At 38.7% G+C, this 22,515-nt stretch overlaps 1 protein-coding gene across 1 annotated transcript in view; it reads left to right on the forward strand.

Moving 5' to 3' along the window:
* The first annotated feature begins 2,164 nt into the window (after positions 1–2,164).
* Positions 2,165–22,515, forward strand: part of gnai1 (guanine nucleotide binding protein (G protein), alpha inhibiting activity polypeptide 1) — a 36,828-nt gene continuing 16,477 nt past the window's right edge. Inside the window, 4 exon segments of the mRNA NM_001097396.1 lie at positions 2,165–2,560; positions 14,935–14,977; positions 17,012–17,153; positions 19,524–19,681. Coding sequence (NP_001090865.1) covers positions 2,443–2,560; positions 14,935–14,977; positions 17,012–17,153; positions 19,524–19,681 — 461 coding nt within the window. The 5' untranslated portion in view covers positions 2,165–2,442.

Here is a 22,515-nt window from a genome sequence, read left to right on the forward strand (position 1 = left end):
AAACGAGAGACTTTGCATTCTCTCATGTTTTTATGCCGATTTCGGCTACATGTGCCTGCACCCAAGCGTACAATTATTCGGGTGCAAGCACAGGCAGAAGCATATGGGGCATATTTTCAGCAAGTGCTGTTTCGGCAAGCTGAATTGGTGTGAATTTATTTAACACAACAGCTTTGGGCAGAATCTGAAAGTTAATACAGATGGTATGCGAATATAACAAATAAGAAGCAGTCTTGCTGAAACAGCAACTGTCCTTCTCAGGGGACACACACAGCAGATTAAGGCTAATGCCTCATGTAGAGAATGTTGCATATTTTCGGCAAGCTGTAAAACACTTGCCGAGAATACGCTACATATGCTTAAAACTCCCCCTATCTGTGCCTGCACCCAAATGAATTGAATTAGCTCGGATGCAGGCAAATGTAGCTGATATCCGCATAAAAAAAAAAGAGAGAAAATGCAAAGCAGCTAATAGTAGCTGCTCCTTACTACAAGGAAAATCCACCTCTTGTGAATAAAGTTTTCCTCAGGCTAAGAAGTAACTGTGCAGCAAAATAGTTCTTGTCCAAAACACACTTTTCCAAGCAGGATATGTTCTACACTGCAGCTCCAGTACTGCACTTTCTCAGAACAGAGCAGAGACCCTATTCTTGGAGCACAGCTTTTAACTACAGGTGAGGCTAATCAGCCCTCACAGCTGCACAGACCCTTAGGCTAACGTCAGACAAGGCGTAGGGTGGATATTTTCGGCAAGCAGAAAAGCGCTTGCTGAAAATTCCACCCTACACCTCCTACATGTGCCGGCACCTGAATGAATGGAATACGCTCGGGTGCAGGCACATGTAGCCGATATACGCATAAAAATGCGAGACGGGTGCAGGCACATGTAGCCGATATACGCATAAAAATGCGAGACGGGTGCAGGCACATGTAGCCGATATAGGCATAAAACCGCGAGACTTTGCATTCTCTCGCGTTTTTATGTGTATATCGGCTACATGTGCGTTTTCCATTCATTCAGGTGCAGGCACATGTAGGAGGTGCAATGCGTAATTTTCGGCCAGCGTTTTTCCACTTGCCAAAAATATCTGCCCTACGCCTCATGTGGCATTAGCCTTAGGCTGATGCCACATGGGCATATTCTCGGCAAGCTGAAAAATGCTTGCCGAGAATACGACCCGCTACTGTGCACTTACTCTACCTTGTGCCTGCGCCCAAATGAATGAAATACGCTCGGGTGCAGGCACATATAGCCGATATCCGCCAAAAAATGTGAGACTTCATATCTTCAGCAGATATCAGCTACATGTGCCTGCACCTGAGCGTATTTCATTCATTGGGGTGCAGGCACAGGTAGGAGCGTATGGCAGTATTTTCGGCAAGCGATTTTCGGTTTGCCAAAAATATATGCCATAAGTTCATAGAGGATTCTGAGAGATATACCTTTCCTTTTGTGACTTTTCAAACCAAGCTACAATAATGATCATCATATATATATACCATATTTATCGACTATGATCAATCTACTGGAAGGCATGAGGGACAACAACGCAATATGCTCGCAAAATAAATCGGCTGAAACAGGGCTCCACAGATTTGAACCCTACCGCCAGTCCAACTTCTTTAACTAGAAGGTTGTAACGAACACGGCTTTAGAACTACACTTTAGCAACAGACAAAATGCAACAAAGAAAAGATTGTCATTTAACTTGTAAATATAATGTAAAAATAAAAACAAGCAGTAAAATCTCCATCTACAAATTCCAAACCCAGGCGTACATCAAGCGGGCGCGGCTAGCCTTAAACAAAACAACTCCTCAGATTAACCGTTGAAATTTAAACAAAACTAAACTAGCACCTTGGCTTTTTTATACACAGCGTCACTAACGTCACTGTTGCGCTTCCCTTTGAACCGCCCATTGCGTATAACCCTTTCAGTTCCTGCCACAGTTCTAAAACACGCATTAGCAGCGCTTACTCTTTAGCCGCTCTTAGAATGTAAAAAGGGTTAAAGCTGTACATGTCCGTTCTATCCAATTGCATGCGAGACATCGTGGGACGTTAGTTCGTTCATCCGGGTACTTTGAGTAACAGCGTCCAATGCTCAGGAGGAGCCGTTCGTAGGTTTGCGCATGCGTGTTTCAAACTTTTCCTCCGTACTGGAGAAGAGAGAGCGAGGGACGCTGAGGGAGCTTGTGTAGCAGCTGTGTGCGAGCGGAGGAGCCTGGGGAGTGAGCGTCTAGCCAGGACAGCAACTCATCATCATTAGCTCCTATTAACTGGACCGCCTCTCCCGGGACTTCTTGCCTTCGGCAATCCTCAGTGCAGTTCCTATTGAGGCACCCTGCTTTAGTCACGTTGCGCCCCCGTCCGGGTGGTACCTCACCGCAGTGCTTAGGCTTCCCTGTCTTTTGCCTTCGGGCTGAACGGAGAACCGACGCCATGGGATGTACTCTAAGCGCCGAAGACAAGGCGGCTGTAGAGAGGAGCAAAATGATCGATAGGAACCTGCGGGAGGATGGAGAAAAAGCTGCCCGGGAGGTGAAGCTGCTTCTGCTCGGTATGAATGCTTCACTTACTGCATATAATACCCTCTAGCTGTGGGTTGAACTGCAACTCCCACGATCCATTGAGAAATGTGATGTTTAACAGCAGCTGTTCACACGCTGCCTAACTGCTTGTAATATAACGATTGGCGTGCTTCCTACAAGGGATGATGGGAGTTGTAGTGTAGCCTCAGTTCTTTTAGTTTGCGAGTGCCTCTATGACATTTATCGGAGCCGTGACATGATCGCATGCTGCCAGCAATATGAGGCGCCGGGGATGTTGCTTAATTAATACCCACATTTGCTTTCTACTTTGCCCCCCACCGTGTAGCGTTTGTTGTCAGATGGATGTGTAGCACAGCAGGCCTGTGGTGTTGTGTTTGCATTATGAGATGATGTAGGCAGAGGGGGAGCTTGTTGAAAAGGGTGCGGCGCTCCATTCACTGCCCAGTCTCCCAGGAGTGAGAGCTAAAAACCCTATACTTTGTTGGCTAGCACAGGCAGTGATGTACCTAGCACATATAGAATTGTTCCTATAAACCCCAGTGGGGTGGGATCTTTGGCTTGTGACTGCACCCAATGAATCTGCCTGCAGCATGCAGCTTCATTGACATGTCTGTCATCGCATAATTATACTTTCCATTCTCTTTTACCCAAAGCTTAACTAATGGGTGTAATTTGAATGTCACTGTGAATGTACAGCATATTTCTTGCATTCATCTTTTGTTACCTTTGCTGCTTTTGGGCTGCAGTGCTGTTAATGTCAACAAGAACCAAGATATATCTGGAGCTATTGCTGTGGCTCTTTATCCATTGCTGTGATTTTATCCTTGGGGCGGACAAAGGAAGGAATAAGTCACATACACTTTGGATTCTACATTTATCTGAAAAAGTGATTATAGGATTTTCTGGCCTAAATAATGTCCTGTTCTCCGCCCCATTTTCTCCATTCATGGCTGTTCACTATTAAATAGCCAGTAAGGTCCCTGATCTGAGGCTTTTGGTATTTGCCTTAAATCTTGGAAACTGGATCTGATCCCATTATTTAGTCAGCTGATAATAATATATGCTTGCAGATAAAAATCAAAGGCCAAATTTTGTGTCCGAATCTCAACGATGTCATACAAATTCCGATAGTAATTTGAATCATTTGGACATTTGTACGTGTCTTCTAGTTTGGGTTAAAATGACCTCAAACTGTCTGCCTCTGCCCATCTTTAAATGAAATCTTTTTTTTTGATGACTGTATTAGTTTAAGGAAGGGTTAAATAAGGTGCCATGTTTATAATGAATTGTTTATGTTGAGCTTGATATTGCAGTTTTTCTACTGCCGATCCTGACATTGATTGTGGGAATTGTAGTTGAGAAACAACTGATGGGCCACTTGTTGGACTTTCCAGTTAAGGCACACACAAAGTTTTTATATTGTACATAAATAATGTAGTTATCAAAGCAGTCTTCTGTTAATGTAAAAATTGATTATACATCTCATAATTTAATGATCCAAAACATGGAATGCATTTTCCACTGTTTCTTCCCAAAATGAGAAGAGTGGGCCCTTTAGCTCTACATCTTATTTAGAAAACAAAAAAACTTCTTATAGGTCTAAGCATAAAGTTGCATTTTTGTTTCTTTTTCTGCCTACGGCCGTCAGATACACTCAAGATCAGCACATTTAACTTAAGGACATGTCAACCCCAAAACTAATTTTTTTGCCTAATAAAAGAAAAATGAATTCTTGGCAACTTTGCAATTTACATTCATTACATATTTGTAATGGTTTTTGAGTTATTTTACATCCCCTGATTTTAAGTTTTCCTGCATTTTACACCATTGTTTTGTGGTCCCACTAATATATAACATATAATAAACTTCCCTGATTTGACATTTTCCTGGATTTTGCACCATTTTTTTCTGGGCCCCTGAAAAATTTAAAATGGGGGTTCTACTGTATAAAGGTCCCCATACACTATAAGATCCGCTCGCTTGGCGATGTCGCCAAGCGAGCGGATCTTCACCCGATATCCCCACCTACGGGTGGGCGATATCGGGTAGCAAGTGGCTTTTAAAAAAATAATCCGATCGTTTGGCCCTGGGGCCAAACGATCGGATTACATTTGCGGCCATGGGGCAGTCGGTTCAGGGACCGCATCAACGAGCCGATGCGGTCCCCGATCCGACCGGATTTTCTAACCTGGCCGATCGAGATCTGGCCAATTTCAGGCCAGATATCGGTCGGCCAGGCAGCTCTGTTCTGCCCATACATGGGCCGATTAGCTGCCGAATCGGTCCAAGGGACCGATATCGGCAGCTATAGTCGGCCCGTGTATGGGGACTTTAACTGCTTTTAAAAGTAGTGTATGCCTGTCCTTTCTATTCTCTGCCCTGGTGTCTCTGGCGTTTGAAACAATGTAACAAACACCAGCAAGGAGCCTGGCACTTGCAACATTGTTTAACAAGTAACAGCCAGGAGTTCAGCAAATGCTGCTTTCTTTAGCAATTACATTTACTTTTAAAGCACTAATAATTTTTAATAAAAACAATTTTTCTTTTATTAGGCAAAAAATTAATTTTGGGGTTGACATGCCTTTTAACTGTGCTTAACTTAATCAAATTCTTTCAATATCCATAAAAAAAAAAAATCATAGCTTCATCAGTAATCTTTGCTATAGTGGGTAGCTATTTTGTAACTCTAGTGTATATTCTGTGGTCTTAATACAAGTTCATTTCCTGTTGTGGTATTGAAGTGAAACATTTGTCTGATGTCTAAAGACTACTCATTGTAGCCCTAAAAGACTTTTTTTTTTTTTTTTGCAGTTATCACACTTAGCTTGCTGACTCCCTGCTGTTTTTTTTAGTGCACACATTAGCACCACTAAGGTTATCTGTTGCCTACCTGTTAATAGCTCATTTTGAATATTCGGACATATGTGATTGTGTGAACAATAAACAAGCATCTGCAACCTCCCGAACATGTTTTCTGAACATTAGCCTGTAAGGCTTTATCGCTAATAAGGCCTGAGACTATAAAATCAACATAACTTTTTGACAGACATAATATAAAAATGTAACTCAAGTAATAGCATTTTACCTTTCATAATAGTGAAATACACCCTCCTAGTATTAAAAAAACTAACAAAACTGTCCATTTAATATAAATAGAGATACATTGTTATTAACTAAGGACAATATAACCTGTCAGATATTTTTTTCCATTACACTTATGGAAAAGAAACCAATGCTTCCAATTTCTGATCAGTTAGCCAGCAAATATGGTTATTATCAGTCAACACTAAATATTATGTACTGTTCTCCTGCACTGGTACAAATTGTGTTTTTACTTCAGATGCACTTCATAAAAAGAAGTCAAGAAGATTCTTGACTTACTACAGGACTATAGAATGAAAACCTTTCTCATATAAATTAGGATATTTCTTGCCAAAAATAGGTTAATAGGTTATTTGAATGTGTTCCATTGATGCATACAAACTTAAAATCTTAAAAAATGTTTTTCAGATGTTGATGTTACTGATCTTTTAATGTGAATTGAAATCTTTTCATTGTAAAGGGGTAAAATCACAGACAATATTAAGTGTAAAATAATTGAAAGCATAATATTCAAAGTTATTGTGATACTAAAGTCTACAATAATTTTTTAATATATATATGTTTATGTATGTGAGTGTATAATTAAGTTAATAAGAGTGTGTGTGTGTGTGTGTGTGTGTGTATATATATATATATATATATATATATATATATATATATAATATATATAATATGTGTGTGCACTGGAGTTCGTTTGGAACTTGATGGACTTTTGGACTTCTGGATGGATTTTTTTTTAAGGCATCACTTCACTTAATAGTTATTTTTACCCAAAATACTGTAAGGAAATAGTTTTTTGAAAATACAAAATAGATTTCCTATTTTTTCTTTTACAATTCTCCTAAAGGTGGGCATACACGGTATCCCCACCTACGGGTGGGTGATAATGGGTTAATTCAGTCGTTTGGCCCTGGGGCAAAACAATTGAAATAGAACGGCGGGGAATGGGCAGTCCTCGGGCAGTCTTCGGGCAGGTTTGACTTTTCATCAGATTGGGGGACGCATTGGCTCGTTGATGCGTTGCCCGGTCCGTCGAAAAATCAAACTTGCCCGATCAGTTGTTTTTACTGCTGTAATTTGGAGTGATGTCAAACTTGCCCCTCTTTCCTCCCCAGCCGTCCTAATATCATGCACAGAGGCAAATATGGTCTATCAACAGAACAATGGACAGGTAACCAGATAACAGCTTTCCCTGACACCTCTTCTGCCTGAACTGATTTCACCTGCATAATTCTATGCTGCTACCAATGCTCTGCTTTGGGTTAGTAGCATGTTCTGATCACAAAGTAGCCCAGTATTTTAGCAAATGGGGAAACTAGCAAAACTGCCCATGCAGCCTCCCATTTACTTTAAGGGCAATGGTGCACTCTCCCTGCTGGTGACAAAGCACAGGAAAATACCTTTGAATTGTACCTTATGTCAATCACCACAGATAAAACTATCTTTGTGCATAATGTACAAAAATGCAATTATACAAGAAGTCATATTTACCAAAATCATTTCATATAGTGCATTATTTAAAGGTATTTTGGGGTGTTCTGTTGCCTGCCGGGCAACAAATCACTCTTTCTGCCATTGGCATGATTAGGCTACAGTACATGGTGTGATATTACTTTTTTATAATATGAAATGTGCTGTGGTTGATAAACATGAAGCGGTGACTGGCACAAATCTCATTACCTCTTCACTGCTCCACGTTCGTCACTCGAGGTGCTTATTATGTAATATAATCAGGAGATGGTAACAGGCTTTTTAGCTGCTGCAGACCGCCAACAGACTAATGCCTGGGTCCCAAAGTTCTAAAAAAAAAAAAAAAAAACCTGCCTTGCAGTACAATGCTTGCTGTGTGAGGCAGTTTTAATAATGGGACAGTTACTTACAAGAACAGTATTACCACATCCTACATTATAAAGTTAGAGGCAAAGGGTATTGACACCCCAAATACATTAAATAAACTTAGAAAGTGAACTATAGCTTCAAATAGATTATATACAGTGAGAGGCAATGGGCCTTGACACCAACCTTACCCTTCCAAAAATCAGGTTACCTGAAGGTTAGAGCAGATTGCAGCATTCTGCAGCTAAGAAATCTACACTGCTAAAAATTCTCCTATGTAACACTTAGGGGCTGATTTACTAATCCACGAATCCGAATCCCGAATGGGAAAAAATCGGATTGTAAAGGAACATTTTGCGACTTTTTTGTATTTTTTGCCGTCGCGACTTTTTTGTAGCCGTTACGACTTGCGCGAATTGTCATGACTTTTTCGTATTGAGTGCTAGTAAATGGCGGGCAAACCTTTCCGATTTTTTCGCGACGTCTACGAAAAAGTCGCGACAATTAGCGCAAGTCGTAATGGCTACGAAAAAGTCACGACAATTTACGAAAAAGTCGCGACGGCGACGGAAAAATCGCAAAATACCGATCATTACGAAAAAAACGCATTCGGACGCTTTCGATCCGTTCGTGGATTAGTAAATCGGCCCCTTAGTGGTAGATATCAGAATAGTACCTGGCAGGAGAAATGGAAAATGCTAAGCCATGTAACACCTAAAGATAAATAACTGCTTAAAAGGATGTGCAAGATGCTGTACTGTTTCTGCAAACACAGGATCATGCAAAATGAACTGTAATGACTGGCCACACACCATTTTTGAAGTTTGAAAAAAATAATTTGTTTAGAAATTCAGATTTTAAATCAAAGAATGAGTTGTTTTTTTTAACACCATAAAAATTCTGACAGTATCCCTTAAAATATGTGTTGTGCTTACTGTTCTTACTGATCTTAAAGGGGAGATATGCTGTAAAAAACAAAAATGTGTCAGTGCATTATACTCCTTTAAATTTAGATGGAATGTACTTAAAAAAGATATGTTTTGGGCTGATTTATTGAAATTTTTACAAAATGCCTAGTAGTTCCAACCATGTGTTCCACTTGCTTGATCCTTTCCCAGGCTGTGCAAGGCAGTTGGTGGCAACCAATCAGCCGCTAGACAGACCTGATAGGGAACCAAAGCCTGCCTCTGCTTGTGTGACTGCAAGGCTGTGATTGGCTGTCCTCCTCCTACTCTGCTTCTGGCAGGAGACATTAAAACATGCCCACATGTCAATTTAAACAGGACAGGTACCATAACAGATCTATAGGCAGCTCAAATGAAGGGGGTATTTTTAAAGATAATGGTTATCTTTAGCTTTTTCCATATATTGCGGAGGTGCAGCCTAGAATTAAAATGGCTTTGAGATTTGATGTCACATATAAATGCAAAACAGTCTGATGTCTGAGTGGTAAAACTAGATAGATACAAATAAACACAAAAGTCTACATTTCATAAGTAAACAGTCCCTTTTGATGTAAAACACTTACCGGTAAAGGGTATTCTGTCGTTGTTTTAATGGCATATTTTTATTGCTAAATTATACTGTGTACATTGCAAATAATTCATTATACCATTTTAAAATGATTTACTTAAACCAATACACTTAATTATTATATTTGTAATATTGGTATGTTATAAGTCATTTCTGGTCACTGTGCCTGATCTTTTGGTTTCAGAAAGAGTCAGTACTTCACAATGCAACTGCTTTTAGATAATCCATTAATTCTCCTACACAATGTAATTGGATGAGTTGTAGTTGGCCTTTTACTATTGAGTGATATTCTTTACCTATTGCTAGGTGGAGCATTTTTTTAAGCAATGCAGGTGTCAAGGAGCATTTATCTTGTTACCTGCCCAGTGTTCTGCTGATCGGGCTGCTGGGGAGAAAGGGAAGGGGGTAATATCACTCCAGTGCAGCAGTAAAGAAAGACTGAAGTTTATCAGAGCACAAGGCACCTGGAAAACAAACATGTTTAGCCCCACATAAAATATCAGAACTATAGCAAAAATCTGTTTGCTCTATTGGATCTTAGAAATTGGTCTTAGTGCAGGATTTTGCTGAAGCATTGAAATAACAGTTGTTGTAGGGCCCAAGGATTGAATTAAGCTAATATCGCCCAACTTAGGTGGGCATATTGGGAGAAGCTTTGCATGTTTTGGAGAGGTAGGAGAACCCTGCATTGAGATCCATTTCACACACACACACACACACACACACACACACACACACTCTTTATAATTAGCCTTGCTCCATGATATTTTATAGGAGAGCTTGCTAGCCATGCAGCACGTCAGTAATAAAACAAACAAAACGTGATTGTACAAATGAGAGTTGCAAAATGGAACATGATGAAACAAGATGAGAGCATGGTTATGTAACAATTCCCACAAATGCTAGAGACCTATACGCCCTAATAGACATGACTTTCAATCTGTTGCTACCAAGTTTTGAAACCTAAAGCTGCACTGTTAACCGTTAAGTGCACATGGTTGGAAATAAAGGGCATCTTTAAGGGTAATGTCCCATGGAGAGATTAGTCACCCACAATACAGCTCTGCTATCTCGGGCAACTAATCTCTCTGAAATGCCTTTCCAGGGTCTTAGAAAACATTGAAACACAGCAGTTAGGTTTGTTTGTAGGAGCTGAAGTGGCAGTTAAAACAATTCAATTTGCACTGTATTAATTTGGGGTCTCTACATGCTACATAATCTTATTCATATTTATACAGGTCTGGGACCTGTTATCTAGAATGCTTGGGACCTGGGGTTTTCTGGATAAGGGATCTTTCCGTAATTCAGATCTCCATAACTTAAGTCTACTAAATAATATTGCTTTTGCTGCAATAAAGATTAATTATACCTTAGTTGGGATCAAGTACAAGGTATTTTGTTATTACAGAAAAAATGAAATACTTTTTAAAAATGTGAATTATTTGATTCAAATAAAGTCTATTGGAGATGGCCTTTTCTTAATTTGGAACTTTGGATAACAGGTTTCCGCATAATAGTTCCCATACCTGTATCAAACTGTTCAGAAAATCCCTGGAATTCATGCTATGGATGTTTTGATGCTACCTAATGACATATAAGAGATACCATGCTCTGAAGTGCAAGCATTGAGGTGTTTCTCAGAAAATTCATGAAAACAATAAACTTCAGCAAAACTTTGAAGTTTGGAACTTTTGTGGTAGAATATATTTAGCCTCTTTTGGATTTATTAAAATGTGTAGTTTCTGAAAATATATATATTTTTTGAGAATCTTATTTTTGTAGGCTTTTTCTACACACACAATGCAGTATATGTATGGGATCTGTTATCCAGAATGCTTGGAATCTGAGGTTTTTCCATGACATGGATCACCATACTTTTACTAGTCTAAGGGGGAGATTTATCAATCCACGAACGCTCCAAGCTCTTGTTTGATCGGAGCGTTCGTATTTTACCCGACTTTTTCGTACCTTGGGTATTTTCGCAGATTTTTTCTTTATTTTACGCAACTTTTTCATACTTGCGTTAAAAATTACGTGACAAAATCGTATTAACGCAAGGAGTACAAAAGTTTCGGATTCATTCAAGCTTCGTTATCGTGACTTTCCTTGGGCCAGGTTGGAGCTGCAGAGTGCCATTGATTCCTATGGGAGGCTTCCAAAATCATGCACTGAAGGATCAAAGTTGGAAAGGTTTTCTTACATTTTACGATCGTTTGGTACGAAAATTTTGTGACTTTCAGATTGCCAATATGATATTATCGTGACTAATACGATTTTTTCGTAAGCATATTCGTGATATTTGCGATCCTAAGAAATTATCGTATACAATACGAATTTTTCCCATTCGGGATTCAAACTCGTGTTTTAATGAATCGGGCCCCTAAGTCTATTAAAAAATGGAATAAACCCAATAGAATTGTTTAGCCACCAGTATGAATTTGTGCAGATTAGTTAGGATCACATACAAGCTACTGTTTTATTAGAGAAAAGGGAAACCGCTTCAGCTCTGGATCCAAAGTTAGGTACCACCACAGGTACCACTGCAGTCATATGTAAACATTTTGTTTGAAGCAAGAAGTTAATGGTTTTACTAGAATAAATCACAGTGAATGAAGAGGAATAAAACTCTGTCTGAGTGCCTACAGTAATGGCTTTAAGCCGTAATACAGTATAAAAATGGTTATAACATCTGTATTCCCCTTTTAATAGCTTCACTTACTCAAATTAAATATTGGTGTTTTGGGTGTTTCTTCTACAGGGAGAGTTTTACATTTTCTGTTATTAGTAATTTGGGCATTCTATATTTTTGTATCACACATGTCAACCATTTTATAAACATCTAAAAATTGCCTCTTGCTGGCTTCAATTGCAAGGAATGAGAAAAAGCCATGAATGGGAACCAGTGCACCAGTACTGTCACATTTCGGTAGAAAATTCACTCCAGTGGACAGCTGTGCATTTTTTGAGCAGGGAGAAAGTAGCTTCTACATCACAATGTGTTCTGATTTAAAGGGGCATTGTACAACCCTTTTTAGCATAATAAATAATTCAATAAATATTATCAAAAAATGCAGCTCAGCCACAGTTGTATCAAACTTACTCCAGATGGTTCATGACCCGAGTGTTTATACCTTGGGAGAACGCTGCAAATGCCAGAGCAGGAAAAGCAGCTCAACAAAGGCAGCAACTCACCGTTATCCTAGTGGTCTGGGTGCCAATGCCCTGAACCTGTAGCCAGGGGAGAAGTAGTCACTTTCATTTGTAAAAGACTTGCACAATTAAAAATCTTTATTCCATATCAAATATTAAAATCACCTTATTTTCTTATATATAGGGCATGTTGATTTTCACTAATAGGCATGCATTTGTAAGTAATTGTTACTTGAAGTTCCTAAACCTGACTGTTTTGCCAACCTGACTCACTTCTCAGCCTGTCAGTTATAGCTTCTCATGCTAACAGACTTCTGGAGCACAAATATGGCAGCCCCCTCATAAAGGAACATGGGGGATCAGATAGGCAATGTAAAAGCATTGGGCAAAGAGTTTTAAGGCACAGTTATAAATACCATACAAAGATAATGTTATAATAGAGGTTAAAAAAGGTTAAAATTCTTGTGTCAGTATCTCTTTTTAAGGCAGGGGTGGCCAGACATTTTACGTCAGTGATCGACCGGGGAATGCGGAAGAGCGGCGTGAATGCATATGTACGTGACGCAGCGTATGTACGCATTCACGCAGCACTTCCCCATCCCTGGCTTCATTTCGGTCCACCAGAAATCCACAGGGGATAGACTGGTGGACCGTGATCAACATATTGGCCACCCCTGCTTTAAGGTATGGAGATTCAAATTACAGAAAAACTCCTTATCTGGGTAAACCCCAAGTCCCAAGCATTCCGGATAATAGATCTATACCTGTAGTATATGCCTTTTGGATAATCCCATATTAAATTCTTCCACCTTCAGGCTCGTATGGGGCATTGCTCACACACGAACAAAGGGCACACATGACAAACCAGTGAATGGACAAGACTGTCTTTTACTCACTCTTTTCCTGTTACAGTTAGATTTATATTTTTTCTTATTTTTTTCTTGTAACGTGTTTATTCAGAACATATACTTCACCTTTAAATTTTACATAAATTAATATTTCTAGGTATGCATTATGTAACCTGTTTGACTTTTCAAGACAGTGCTCTTATCAGTACTACATGGGATGCTTAGTTAGTGTGTCAGTCACAACCATGGTAATACACTAAGCAACAGCTTAAATATTGAGTAGCAGCAAGTGGTTACCTAGCAACACCAATAAACACGAGACATTCATTTATTTTTACAGTAGAGGAAAAGTAACCAAATTTTTAATCTTTTCCAATTTTTTATCTATGGCAAAGCATATTTGGCAGCCTGTACCTTTTTATCTGTCTGGCAGCAATGATTTTGAAGGAAATGTTTTTTTTTTGTTTTTTTTGTTAAACATTTTGCTTCTAAATCTGGCCATAGACCAGCAGATTTATGCTACTGATTCAGCACCTTCAGACTGACTGGGCAACTTGTGTGTGGGCCCTCCCAGATAGATATGTGGCTGTAAATTGAGAAGATATCTGTTGGGCAGGTTTGAAGCCCTCACCTGGAAGACCTGCATAACCACTCATTATGATCTACTCATTGACTTGCTAGGCAAATGATCAAATGTGCCAAATTTGGCCCCACATGAAGGTTGCCAAAGATTTGCTCATCCTGAGATCTCACCAAACAAGCTGATATTAATGTGTATGGCAAGATTAATCTGTGATATGACATAGCTATAACCAAGCAGTAAAACCAGACTGTTTTGTAAACCTGACTGCTAAGCTAACCAGTCTATTAGAATAGCTAACACAATCACTGCACAGGGGCCTTATTTACCATAGAGGCCCTCGAAGGCCTTGCATAGGGCGCAGCCTGAAGGTGGGGTTCTTGACCACCTATATGGCAAAACAAAACTACCCTGCTACCACTGGATACCTGCTTATTAAATTCAGGGACATAGTGGGGGGGGGGGGGTGTACCTGAAGTTCAATGTTGGTGCATGCACAGTTTGACACTTTTGCTTAATGAGATCAAGCTGGGGGGAGCTCTGCTGCTGCAACACAAATATGGCAGCCCCCTCATAAAGGAACATGGGGTACAAATATTCCTCTGATAATTGTTTAACATGTTGTTCATATTGATCCAATTTTATGTGGATGTTGACTTTTGCAGTAGTATGCTTATTACCTTTTTATTTAACTTTTTAGCGGTCTCTGTGAGTCTTTCTTGTGATTGATGAATTTAGTGTTTTAGAAGGACCTAAGTTTTTTTTTTTTTTTTTTTTTTTACAATTTTAAGTACAGAAGAGAGCTTACATTTTAAACAGGTTGTTTACCTTTAAATTAACATTTAGCATGACATAGACCATAATATTGCAAGATTTTGCAGTTGGTCTTCATTTTTAATGGGTTTTCAGCTTTTTGCTTGAAAGCTCTCCAGTTTGGTATTTAAGCCTCTATCTGGTTGCTAGGGTATTTTTTTTTTTTTTTTTTTGCTCGCAACCAGGCAGTGGTTTAAATAAGAGACTGGAATAAGTATAGGATCAGGACTGAATAGAATAATAAATAATGAAAAGTAACAATACAATTGTAACCTCACACAGCAATAGCATTTTTCCTTCAGGGCTCAGTGACCCCTGAATGAATGCTGGAAAGAGTTAGAAGAGGAAGACAAATATCACCAAAACTATTAAGAATAAATAATGAAGACAAATTGCAAAGTTGCTAGGAATAGGACATTGTATAGCATACTAAAAGTTAACTTCGATATTTTGTGCAGATGTTTTTTAAAAAATGTCATGAGTATGTGCTGTTGTTAATTTTTACCATTCTATTTTGCAGGAGCTGGGGAGTCCGGCAAAAGCACCATTGTTAAACAAATGAAGTAAGTCATCTGCTTTTTTTTTTTTTTTTTTTAAATATATCTTTAGAATTACAAAATCCTAACTATTGAGACCATCAGTTTGAAAGTTTAAATATCTCTCACAGCATAGGCGGAGGGTGACTGTTTTTTTTTTTTGTTTTTTTTTTTCTCGTTTGGGGAGGCTTAAAATGGACAATGCATAGACTGACCTAAAGCTAATGTGAAACTTAGTGGATTTGCTCCCAACTGTCTCTTGCGGATTCCAGGGATACAATGCAAAAGTGCGGATGGGAGTGGTTTTTTTTCCCCCCTAATATGCTTAGGATGTAAAAGTATTCATACATGCACTCTGTGAGGGGTTATCCATCCATTTGTGTTTGTGATCAGTTGGTTAAAATGTGTTTTAGTTAGTTTTGTAGCATGAGAGGAAATGGGTACTGACATGCCAGGCACATTATATACAGGGAGATGCGGTCTGTTTTTACAAAACCAGCACATTATATACAGAAAGATGCAGTCTGTATTTACAAAAATAGCACATTATATACAGGGAGATGCACTCTGTATTTACAAAACCAGAACATTATATACAGGGAGATGCAGTCTGTATTTACAAAAATAGCACATTATATACAGGGAGATGCAGTCTGTATTTACAAAACCAGCACATTATATACAGGGAGATGCAGTCTGTATTTACAAAACCAGCACATTATATACAGTTAAATGCAGTCTGTATTTACAAAACCAGCACATTATATACAGGGAGATGCAGTGGGTACTGATGACCGATATTCAGGGATGCCCTCGCACTATAACACAGGCACTGATACACAACATTGCTTTGTTTCCCAGCTATGCAGTCTCATGAGGGCTCCACTGTAACTAACTAGGAATAAACAAAACAGTGACAAAAGTAAGAAAAAAAAGTCCAAAAAACAACAAATATATTAAAGCATAATTATTTTTTTCAGGGTGGAAAAGTTAATTTAGGACTGGAGCAAGGGTGATAGGGATATTATAGATGCCAGGTGACAAAAAAACTGTTACATTTCAGCTAGTGATTCAGCATTTAGCACATATACTGTAAAGTACCTCTGGGAGTGGGATAAAATTTGCAGCAAAAGTTCAGAGTTGTCCTAAAACTAGGAAATGAAAATCTACTTTAACAAATGACTCTGGTATGTTGGTGATGGTCAACCCATACCAAATCCTACCTTGGCTTGCCATCACATTTATATACACCTGTGTGACTAATCCATCGCTCAGCTCAATAACTTCTGATTCAGTGGCTATGATAGCCAAAGAAATGCACCCCCCTCTTCTGTATCTGTGTCTGGACTGATACTTTGTGTTTGTTTTTAAAAATGTGTTTTGGTCAGTTTCTTATGTGGTATCTGTTTTTTGGTGTCTTTTAAGGTTTTCAGAAAGGTATCCTTCTTTTGAAGTCATGTGACACTTTAGTTATGACTTCATTGATGTAGTTATATGATTTTTCATGGCAGTTGGTTGCACCAAAACTTATTTAAAAGGGTCACAGCAATGGGAGGAATACTTATTATGCAATCAAAACTTTTTCATTTTTTAATTGTAAATAAATTTAAAACTGTGTAGATTTTTTTCCCAATGCAATGACATTTTTGACTGTTTTGTATAGATCAGAGAAAGAATACGCCTGTCAGATCCCCACTCTCTTAATTCCAGGTTGTGACAAAACAAAATGTGGAAACAATAAGACTGGGGTGCTGAATATTTATGCAAGGTGATGTGTGTATGTTGATTTTAGGAACAGACAGAGCAGTAATCCATGCTGTCTGTGGGAACAGGGGAATATTCCCTTCTGGCCCATTCTCCCAGCTGTCTAGCTTAATTCTGGAGGCAGCCTGTGATTTATTCCAAGGTTTACTTTAAGATGCAAAACTCTAATTACAAGATGGCAAGGAATAAGATATCTGTTTTGGTATATACTCACACTCTGTTTTTATTTACATATGTATTATATACAAAAATATATTTTCAGTTCATTCCTATTTCTATTACACTTTCTATTTTTAGAATCATCCATGAAGCTGGTTACTCAGAAGAAGAATGCAAACAATACAAGGCAGTTGTTTATAGTAACACAATTCAATCCATTATTGCCATTATTCGGGCAATGGGCAGACTAAAGATAGATTTTGGTGACCCCTCAAGAGCGGTGAGCTTTTTTTTTTATATTTTCCATTATTTATACAGGTATAGGACCTGTTATACAGAATGCTTGGACCTGATATTTTCTGGATAATTAATCTTTCTGTTACTCGCATCTTCATACCTTAAGTTTATTAAAAAAAAAAAAAAAACACACTTAAACGTGAATTAAATAATTAATTAATAGGATTGTTGTGCCTCCATTAAGAATTAATTGTACCTAAGCTGGGATCAAGTACAAGGTACTATTTTATTATTACAGAGGAAATTATTTTTAAAACTGAATTATTTCAGAGGTTCAGAGCTTTCTGGATAACTGGTTTCCGGAAACCGGACCCGGATCCCATACCTGAGGTATATTTATGTTGTAAAGTAATTACTTTTTTGTTCCATATTTTCAGCTTTAAAGGGCAACAAAATCCATAATAAAATTGCCTTTTGCAGTACTCCTCCACATAGAGCTGATACAAACTTTCAGCTGTATTCTAGTTCAACATAGGTTTTGCACTTGCCTCTTTGTTTCCTCTGAGTAGTGTTAACACTGCCCTAGCACGTGGGACTTTATTCATTATTAAATGTTACTAGTAAGGATGCCCATACACTCAGACTTAAAAATAGTTAATATTCATCACTTTGTCATGTTTTATTTTTGGCTGTATACTTCTTTTAGGGATATGAGGCAATTACAAATACACACAGAAAACATATTTTTTTGCGATGCTGCCTTTCCACAAGTTCGTGGAATTTGCTAAAGTTAAGTTGTTAGCAAATTTTATGCACCGGTACTTGAGAACTTAAAGCATCAACTTACCTTCATTTTTTTATATTTTAACTTTGTATTTTTTTGTTGCCTATCCACCTGCAATAAAGTGAATCGGCAGTTGATGGCATAAGGTCCCCATACACGGGCAGATGCGCTCTCTTGGTGATGTTGCGCGAGCAGATCTTCTCCCGATATCCCCCACCTACGGGTGGGCGATATCGGGAGAATCCAGGGTAGTTTAATCGTTTGGCCCTGGGGCCAAATGATCGAATTATAATGACGGGCATAGACAAAGTCGGTCCAATGACCGCATCAACAAGCCGATGCGGTCCCCGATCCGACTAGATTTTCTAACCTGCCCGATCGAGATCTGGCCAATTTCAGGCCAGATATCAGTCGGGCAGGCCTGTCTGGAGTGCCCATACACGGGCCGATTAGCTGCCGAATCGGTCTAAAGGACCGATATCGGCAGCTAGAATCTGCCAGTGTATGGGGGACCTTTAAGCTTTTCATCGTTTTTTGAAGTTGCGATAAGTTGCCTGCAAGAAGCAACTTCTGATCTCCACAACTGTAATTTGATTGGGTCAGTTAAAGTTTGATGGTGGGTTTTGTTCTGCATGTACATCTGACAATGAATATATTTCAAAGAGATAGAAAAAGTCTTTCAGACAACATCAGATTTTATCTTGTCGGATGCAGATGCAGCATACAGTGTTCACTTGTAGGTGTGTCGTGTCAGATGGCAGATCTCCCATGTAGTTTACATATCAGATTTTTCTATTAGTTCATATATTTTCCACATTTCTGTTGAAATTGAGTGATCCTTCAAGAAATGAGGAAAAACATCTGCATACATGTAATATTATTAAATGTAAATTTGATGTTCAGCTGTATTCATAAAGAAAATAAGTAACCTTTTCCTTCAGAAATTATCTACTTATTTTAGCCACCATCTTGCTGCTTAATAACTTTTGTAAAGTAACTGGGACTTCATTCTAAAGAAAGACTTCCCAAAAATGAATTCTTAGTTTTGGGACACACAGATGATTAACACTTAACTGACAATTTATGTGGCTGCAGGTTTGCAAGGTCCTTGCACATTATTTTTATGGCATTTTATGTGTGCCATTTTAATTCTGCAATTAAAGTCATTTTGAATCATTCCTGTATCGAATAGGAATGTTCTGATATTACTTGTGTGCTTGTCTTTTTAGGAACTATATCTGGAGAGTCTTCCACTGTAAAACAGCTCATATAAGTAGTAGGACACTTCAAAAGTCAGTGGTTGCAGTACAACAGTTTCTAAAAATCCTAAGGCTGTTGTCTTTATTCATACAAATAGCAACATGCACTTATAACCCCTACAGTCTGAAAAATGTAAAGGTTGTACAACAAAATATGTACAAAGATCTCCTTGTTTCTGAAGAAGTGAGCAGAGAAAGCATGACATTGTGGTATTTCTCAAGAGAGCCTAAAGAAAGTGGTTCCCAGGTTTCAAAAAGACCTCTAATATTACTGTCTATTTTCAAGTAATACATCGTGTTCAAAGTGTATTTCTATATTTTTCTCTTAGTTTATGTTTGATCTGCTGTTAATTCTTTCCTTTCTCTGCAGGATGACGCACGCCAGCTCTTTGTATTGGCTGGAGCAGCAGAAGAAGGTTTTATGACAGCAGAACTAGCTGGAGTTATAAAAAGATTATGGAAAGATGGCGGTGTACAGGCTTGTTTCAACAGGTCAAGAGAATATCAGCTCAATGACTCTGCAGCATAGTGAGTAAATTCAGTTTTATCATGCAGAAATTATTTATTGTATACCTCATAACGCTAATCAATAAATTATCCTCTTACTTTAGTATATTTTAACTAAAGTCTATACCACTGACTTAGCAGGCTGTTACATGTGTGCCACTTTGCAGAGCGATTTTGATTAAATTGGAAAACTGGGCAGCAAAATGTAAAATGAGGTTGTGTTGACAAGTTCAAAGTTGTGCATTTTGGTAGAAATAATTTAAATGCAAGTTATACACTAAATGGTAGTGTGTTGGGGGTATCCTTAATGGAGAAGGATCTGGGTTTATTTGTAGTTAACAAGTTGTCTAATTCCTGGCAGATGCCTGACGAAGGGGTACGCCCCCGAAACGTTGCTGCTATTTTTTTTGAATAAACATGCTTGCGTTGTGCCGGTCAACTATTTTTTGCTAATTCCTGGCAGTGTCATTCTGTCAAAACACAAGGCCTGCAAGCCGAATACGGCCCTTCTGGCTGTTTTATGTGGCCCCTGGTGATTGTGCCTCACCATGCAGCATCATAATAAAAAATTTGGCCGGCGACTTAGCCTGTGTTTAGGATTTTGGCCCCCTTATGTGATTTTACACCCCTGGATTAGAGGAACAAAGCTTTCAATTTGAAGCAGCGTAGGTGGTTTTTCACGGTGAGGGCAGTGAGGTTGTGGAATGCCCTTCCTAGTGATGTTGTGATGGCAGATTATGTTAATGCCTTTAAGAGGGGCTTGGATGAGTTCTTGAACAAGCATTGTATCCAAGCCTATTGTGATAATAAAATCTACTAAAACCCAGCACACACAAACCTACACTGACCTATCTATACACTCAGCACTAATTGATGTTGGTGTATATGGTTTATGTATGTGAGTGTATAGATAGGTCAGTGTAGGTTTGTGTGTGCTGGGTTTTATTGGAAGGGTTGAACTTGATGGACTCTGGTCTTTGTTCAACCCAGTGTAACTATGTAACTGTATAGAGTCTGCTTCATCTCCTAGTATTATATTCACCCTTCCTTTAAATGTATAATGTCAGAACAGTTTTTTTTAAAAACAGTTAAAAATTGGTTTAACCTTTTTACCTCTTAAAAAGATTATTATATCGGAGCTGCAGAGAGATCCTTTCAGCTCTGTGTCTAGGCTAAAATGAATGCTGGGCATGTCCTTTCATTCTTCCACAGGAAGTGATCATAACTGTGAGTGGGAATCGGTACACCCCTGTCTATCTGTTTCCCTCTTTACCCTCCCTATGAAACTGGTTAGTGGAACAGCAGTTTTCCCTCAGACTGTAATGTTTAACGGTGTTCAGATCTCCTACCCCTCACTTTTATGTGCACATCTTCTTCTTTTGGTCTTCTTTCTTCTTCAGTCTTGGTGTTGGCCCCCTTGCTGCTATCAATAACTCCCTTCAAACTTTGATAAAACAAAATGTGATTTAAAAACAGCATTTTGCAAAACTGCATTTGACAGTTATGCAAATAACTACTAACTTCAATGTTTTGAATAGTATCAGACCAGCTGAAAAACCAAGGTATATGTCTCCTTTAATATTTAGTTATAGATCTATAAAATACAAAACTGTGCAACTACTGCAGAGAGAGGCCATGGAAAATTCAGAGGACAGTTGCTGTATACAAATTAATGGAGCAAATTAATGTAAGTATTTCAGGAGAATTTGAAGGAGGACTGGGGTTTATACTATTTCCCCAGATGACACTTAGGAATGCAAGTGAAACACGACTGCATAACTCATTCTTTTACTTTGCCCCCTGGAGGGCTGGCTTAGTAGGAGACTGAGCAAACACTGGGCCCTCTGGATGCAAGTCGCTTTGGTTACCACATGGAGGGGAACAAGTCGCAAGTGCTGAACTTGCTTTAAAGGCTGCTTTAAAGTGTTGCAGATAATTGTTTCTTCAATCTGTGGCACAAAAAGTATTAAGGAAGGGCCAAGTTGTTAGATACCCCTCACTGATTTTAGTTGCTTACTTCCTACTCCTAGGCTAGTTCTCCTCTTCAGGGCCACCATCAGAAACTTTGTTGCCCCATGCCAGACACAAGTGTGCAGTAACAACATTTTTTTGCCACACCCCTTGTTGTGCTACACAAACTGATAAGCAGCTACAGTATATGTTGTTGGAAAATGTCTAATTCCCAAAGTTTAGGGACCTAGTGATGTTGCTGTGGGACCCAGTAACTAGTCATTTCACTGCTAAAAAGTTTGCCTAGGAGACTCTTATTTAGTTAATTAAATAGATCCCAATCTAAACAGCTGATTTTATGCAATAATACATTCAAATAATTAATGTTCTAATAAGTCAATTTACTGGGGGTCGGTGGTATTCCCCCCCACCTGCCCCTGACACACTGCTTTTGCATAATTTACATAATTTGTTTGTTTAGGGTCCCAATGATCTTGCTATGAAGCCCAAAAACTAGTCATTCCACTGCTGAAAAGTTTATATAGAAGGCTCATATACTAAATAGATCGCAATAGAAACAGTTGATGTTACTCTATAATAAATAGCCCATTCATATAGTTGAAATTATTAATGTGCTAAGTCAGTTAGTTCATTGGGGGAATTTACCATAAATTGTGTAATGTATTGGTGGTCAGTGGAGGTTGCCCTCAATGCTTCTCTGCATTGTTATTGCTTGTTAGGTTGCTAAGGTATGCAAGATTCTATTTAGGGTACGTAACTTTCTATGCCAATCAGAACAGTTTTTTTGTGGAAGTTGCGTAAGCTCATTTTATGGGGCAAGGCACCCCCATTGAATTTGGGCCCTTAGAATACATTTTTGGGGGCTACTGCAGACCGAATTTATA

The sequence above is a fragment of the Xenopus tropicalis genome, chromosome 3 (genome assembly GCF_000004195.4).
Source record: "Xenopus tropicalis strain Nigerian chromosome 3, UCB_Xtro_10.0, whole genome shotgun sequence".
Classification (NCBI taxonomy): Eukaryota; Metazoa; Chordata; class Amphibia; order Anura; family Pipidae; genus Xenopus; species Xenopus tropicalis.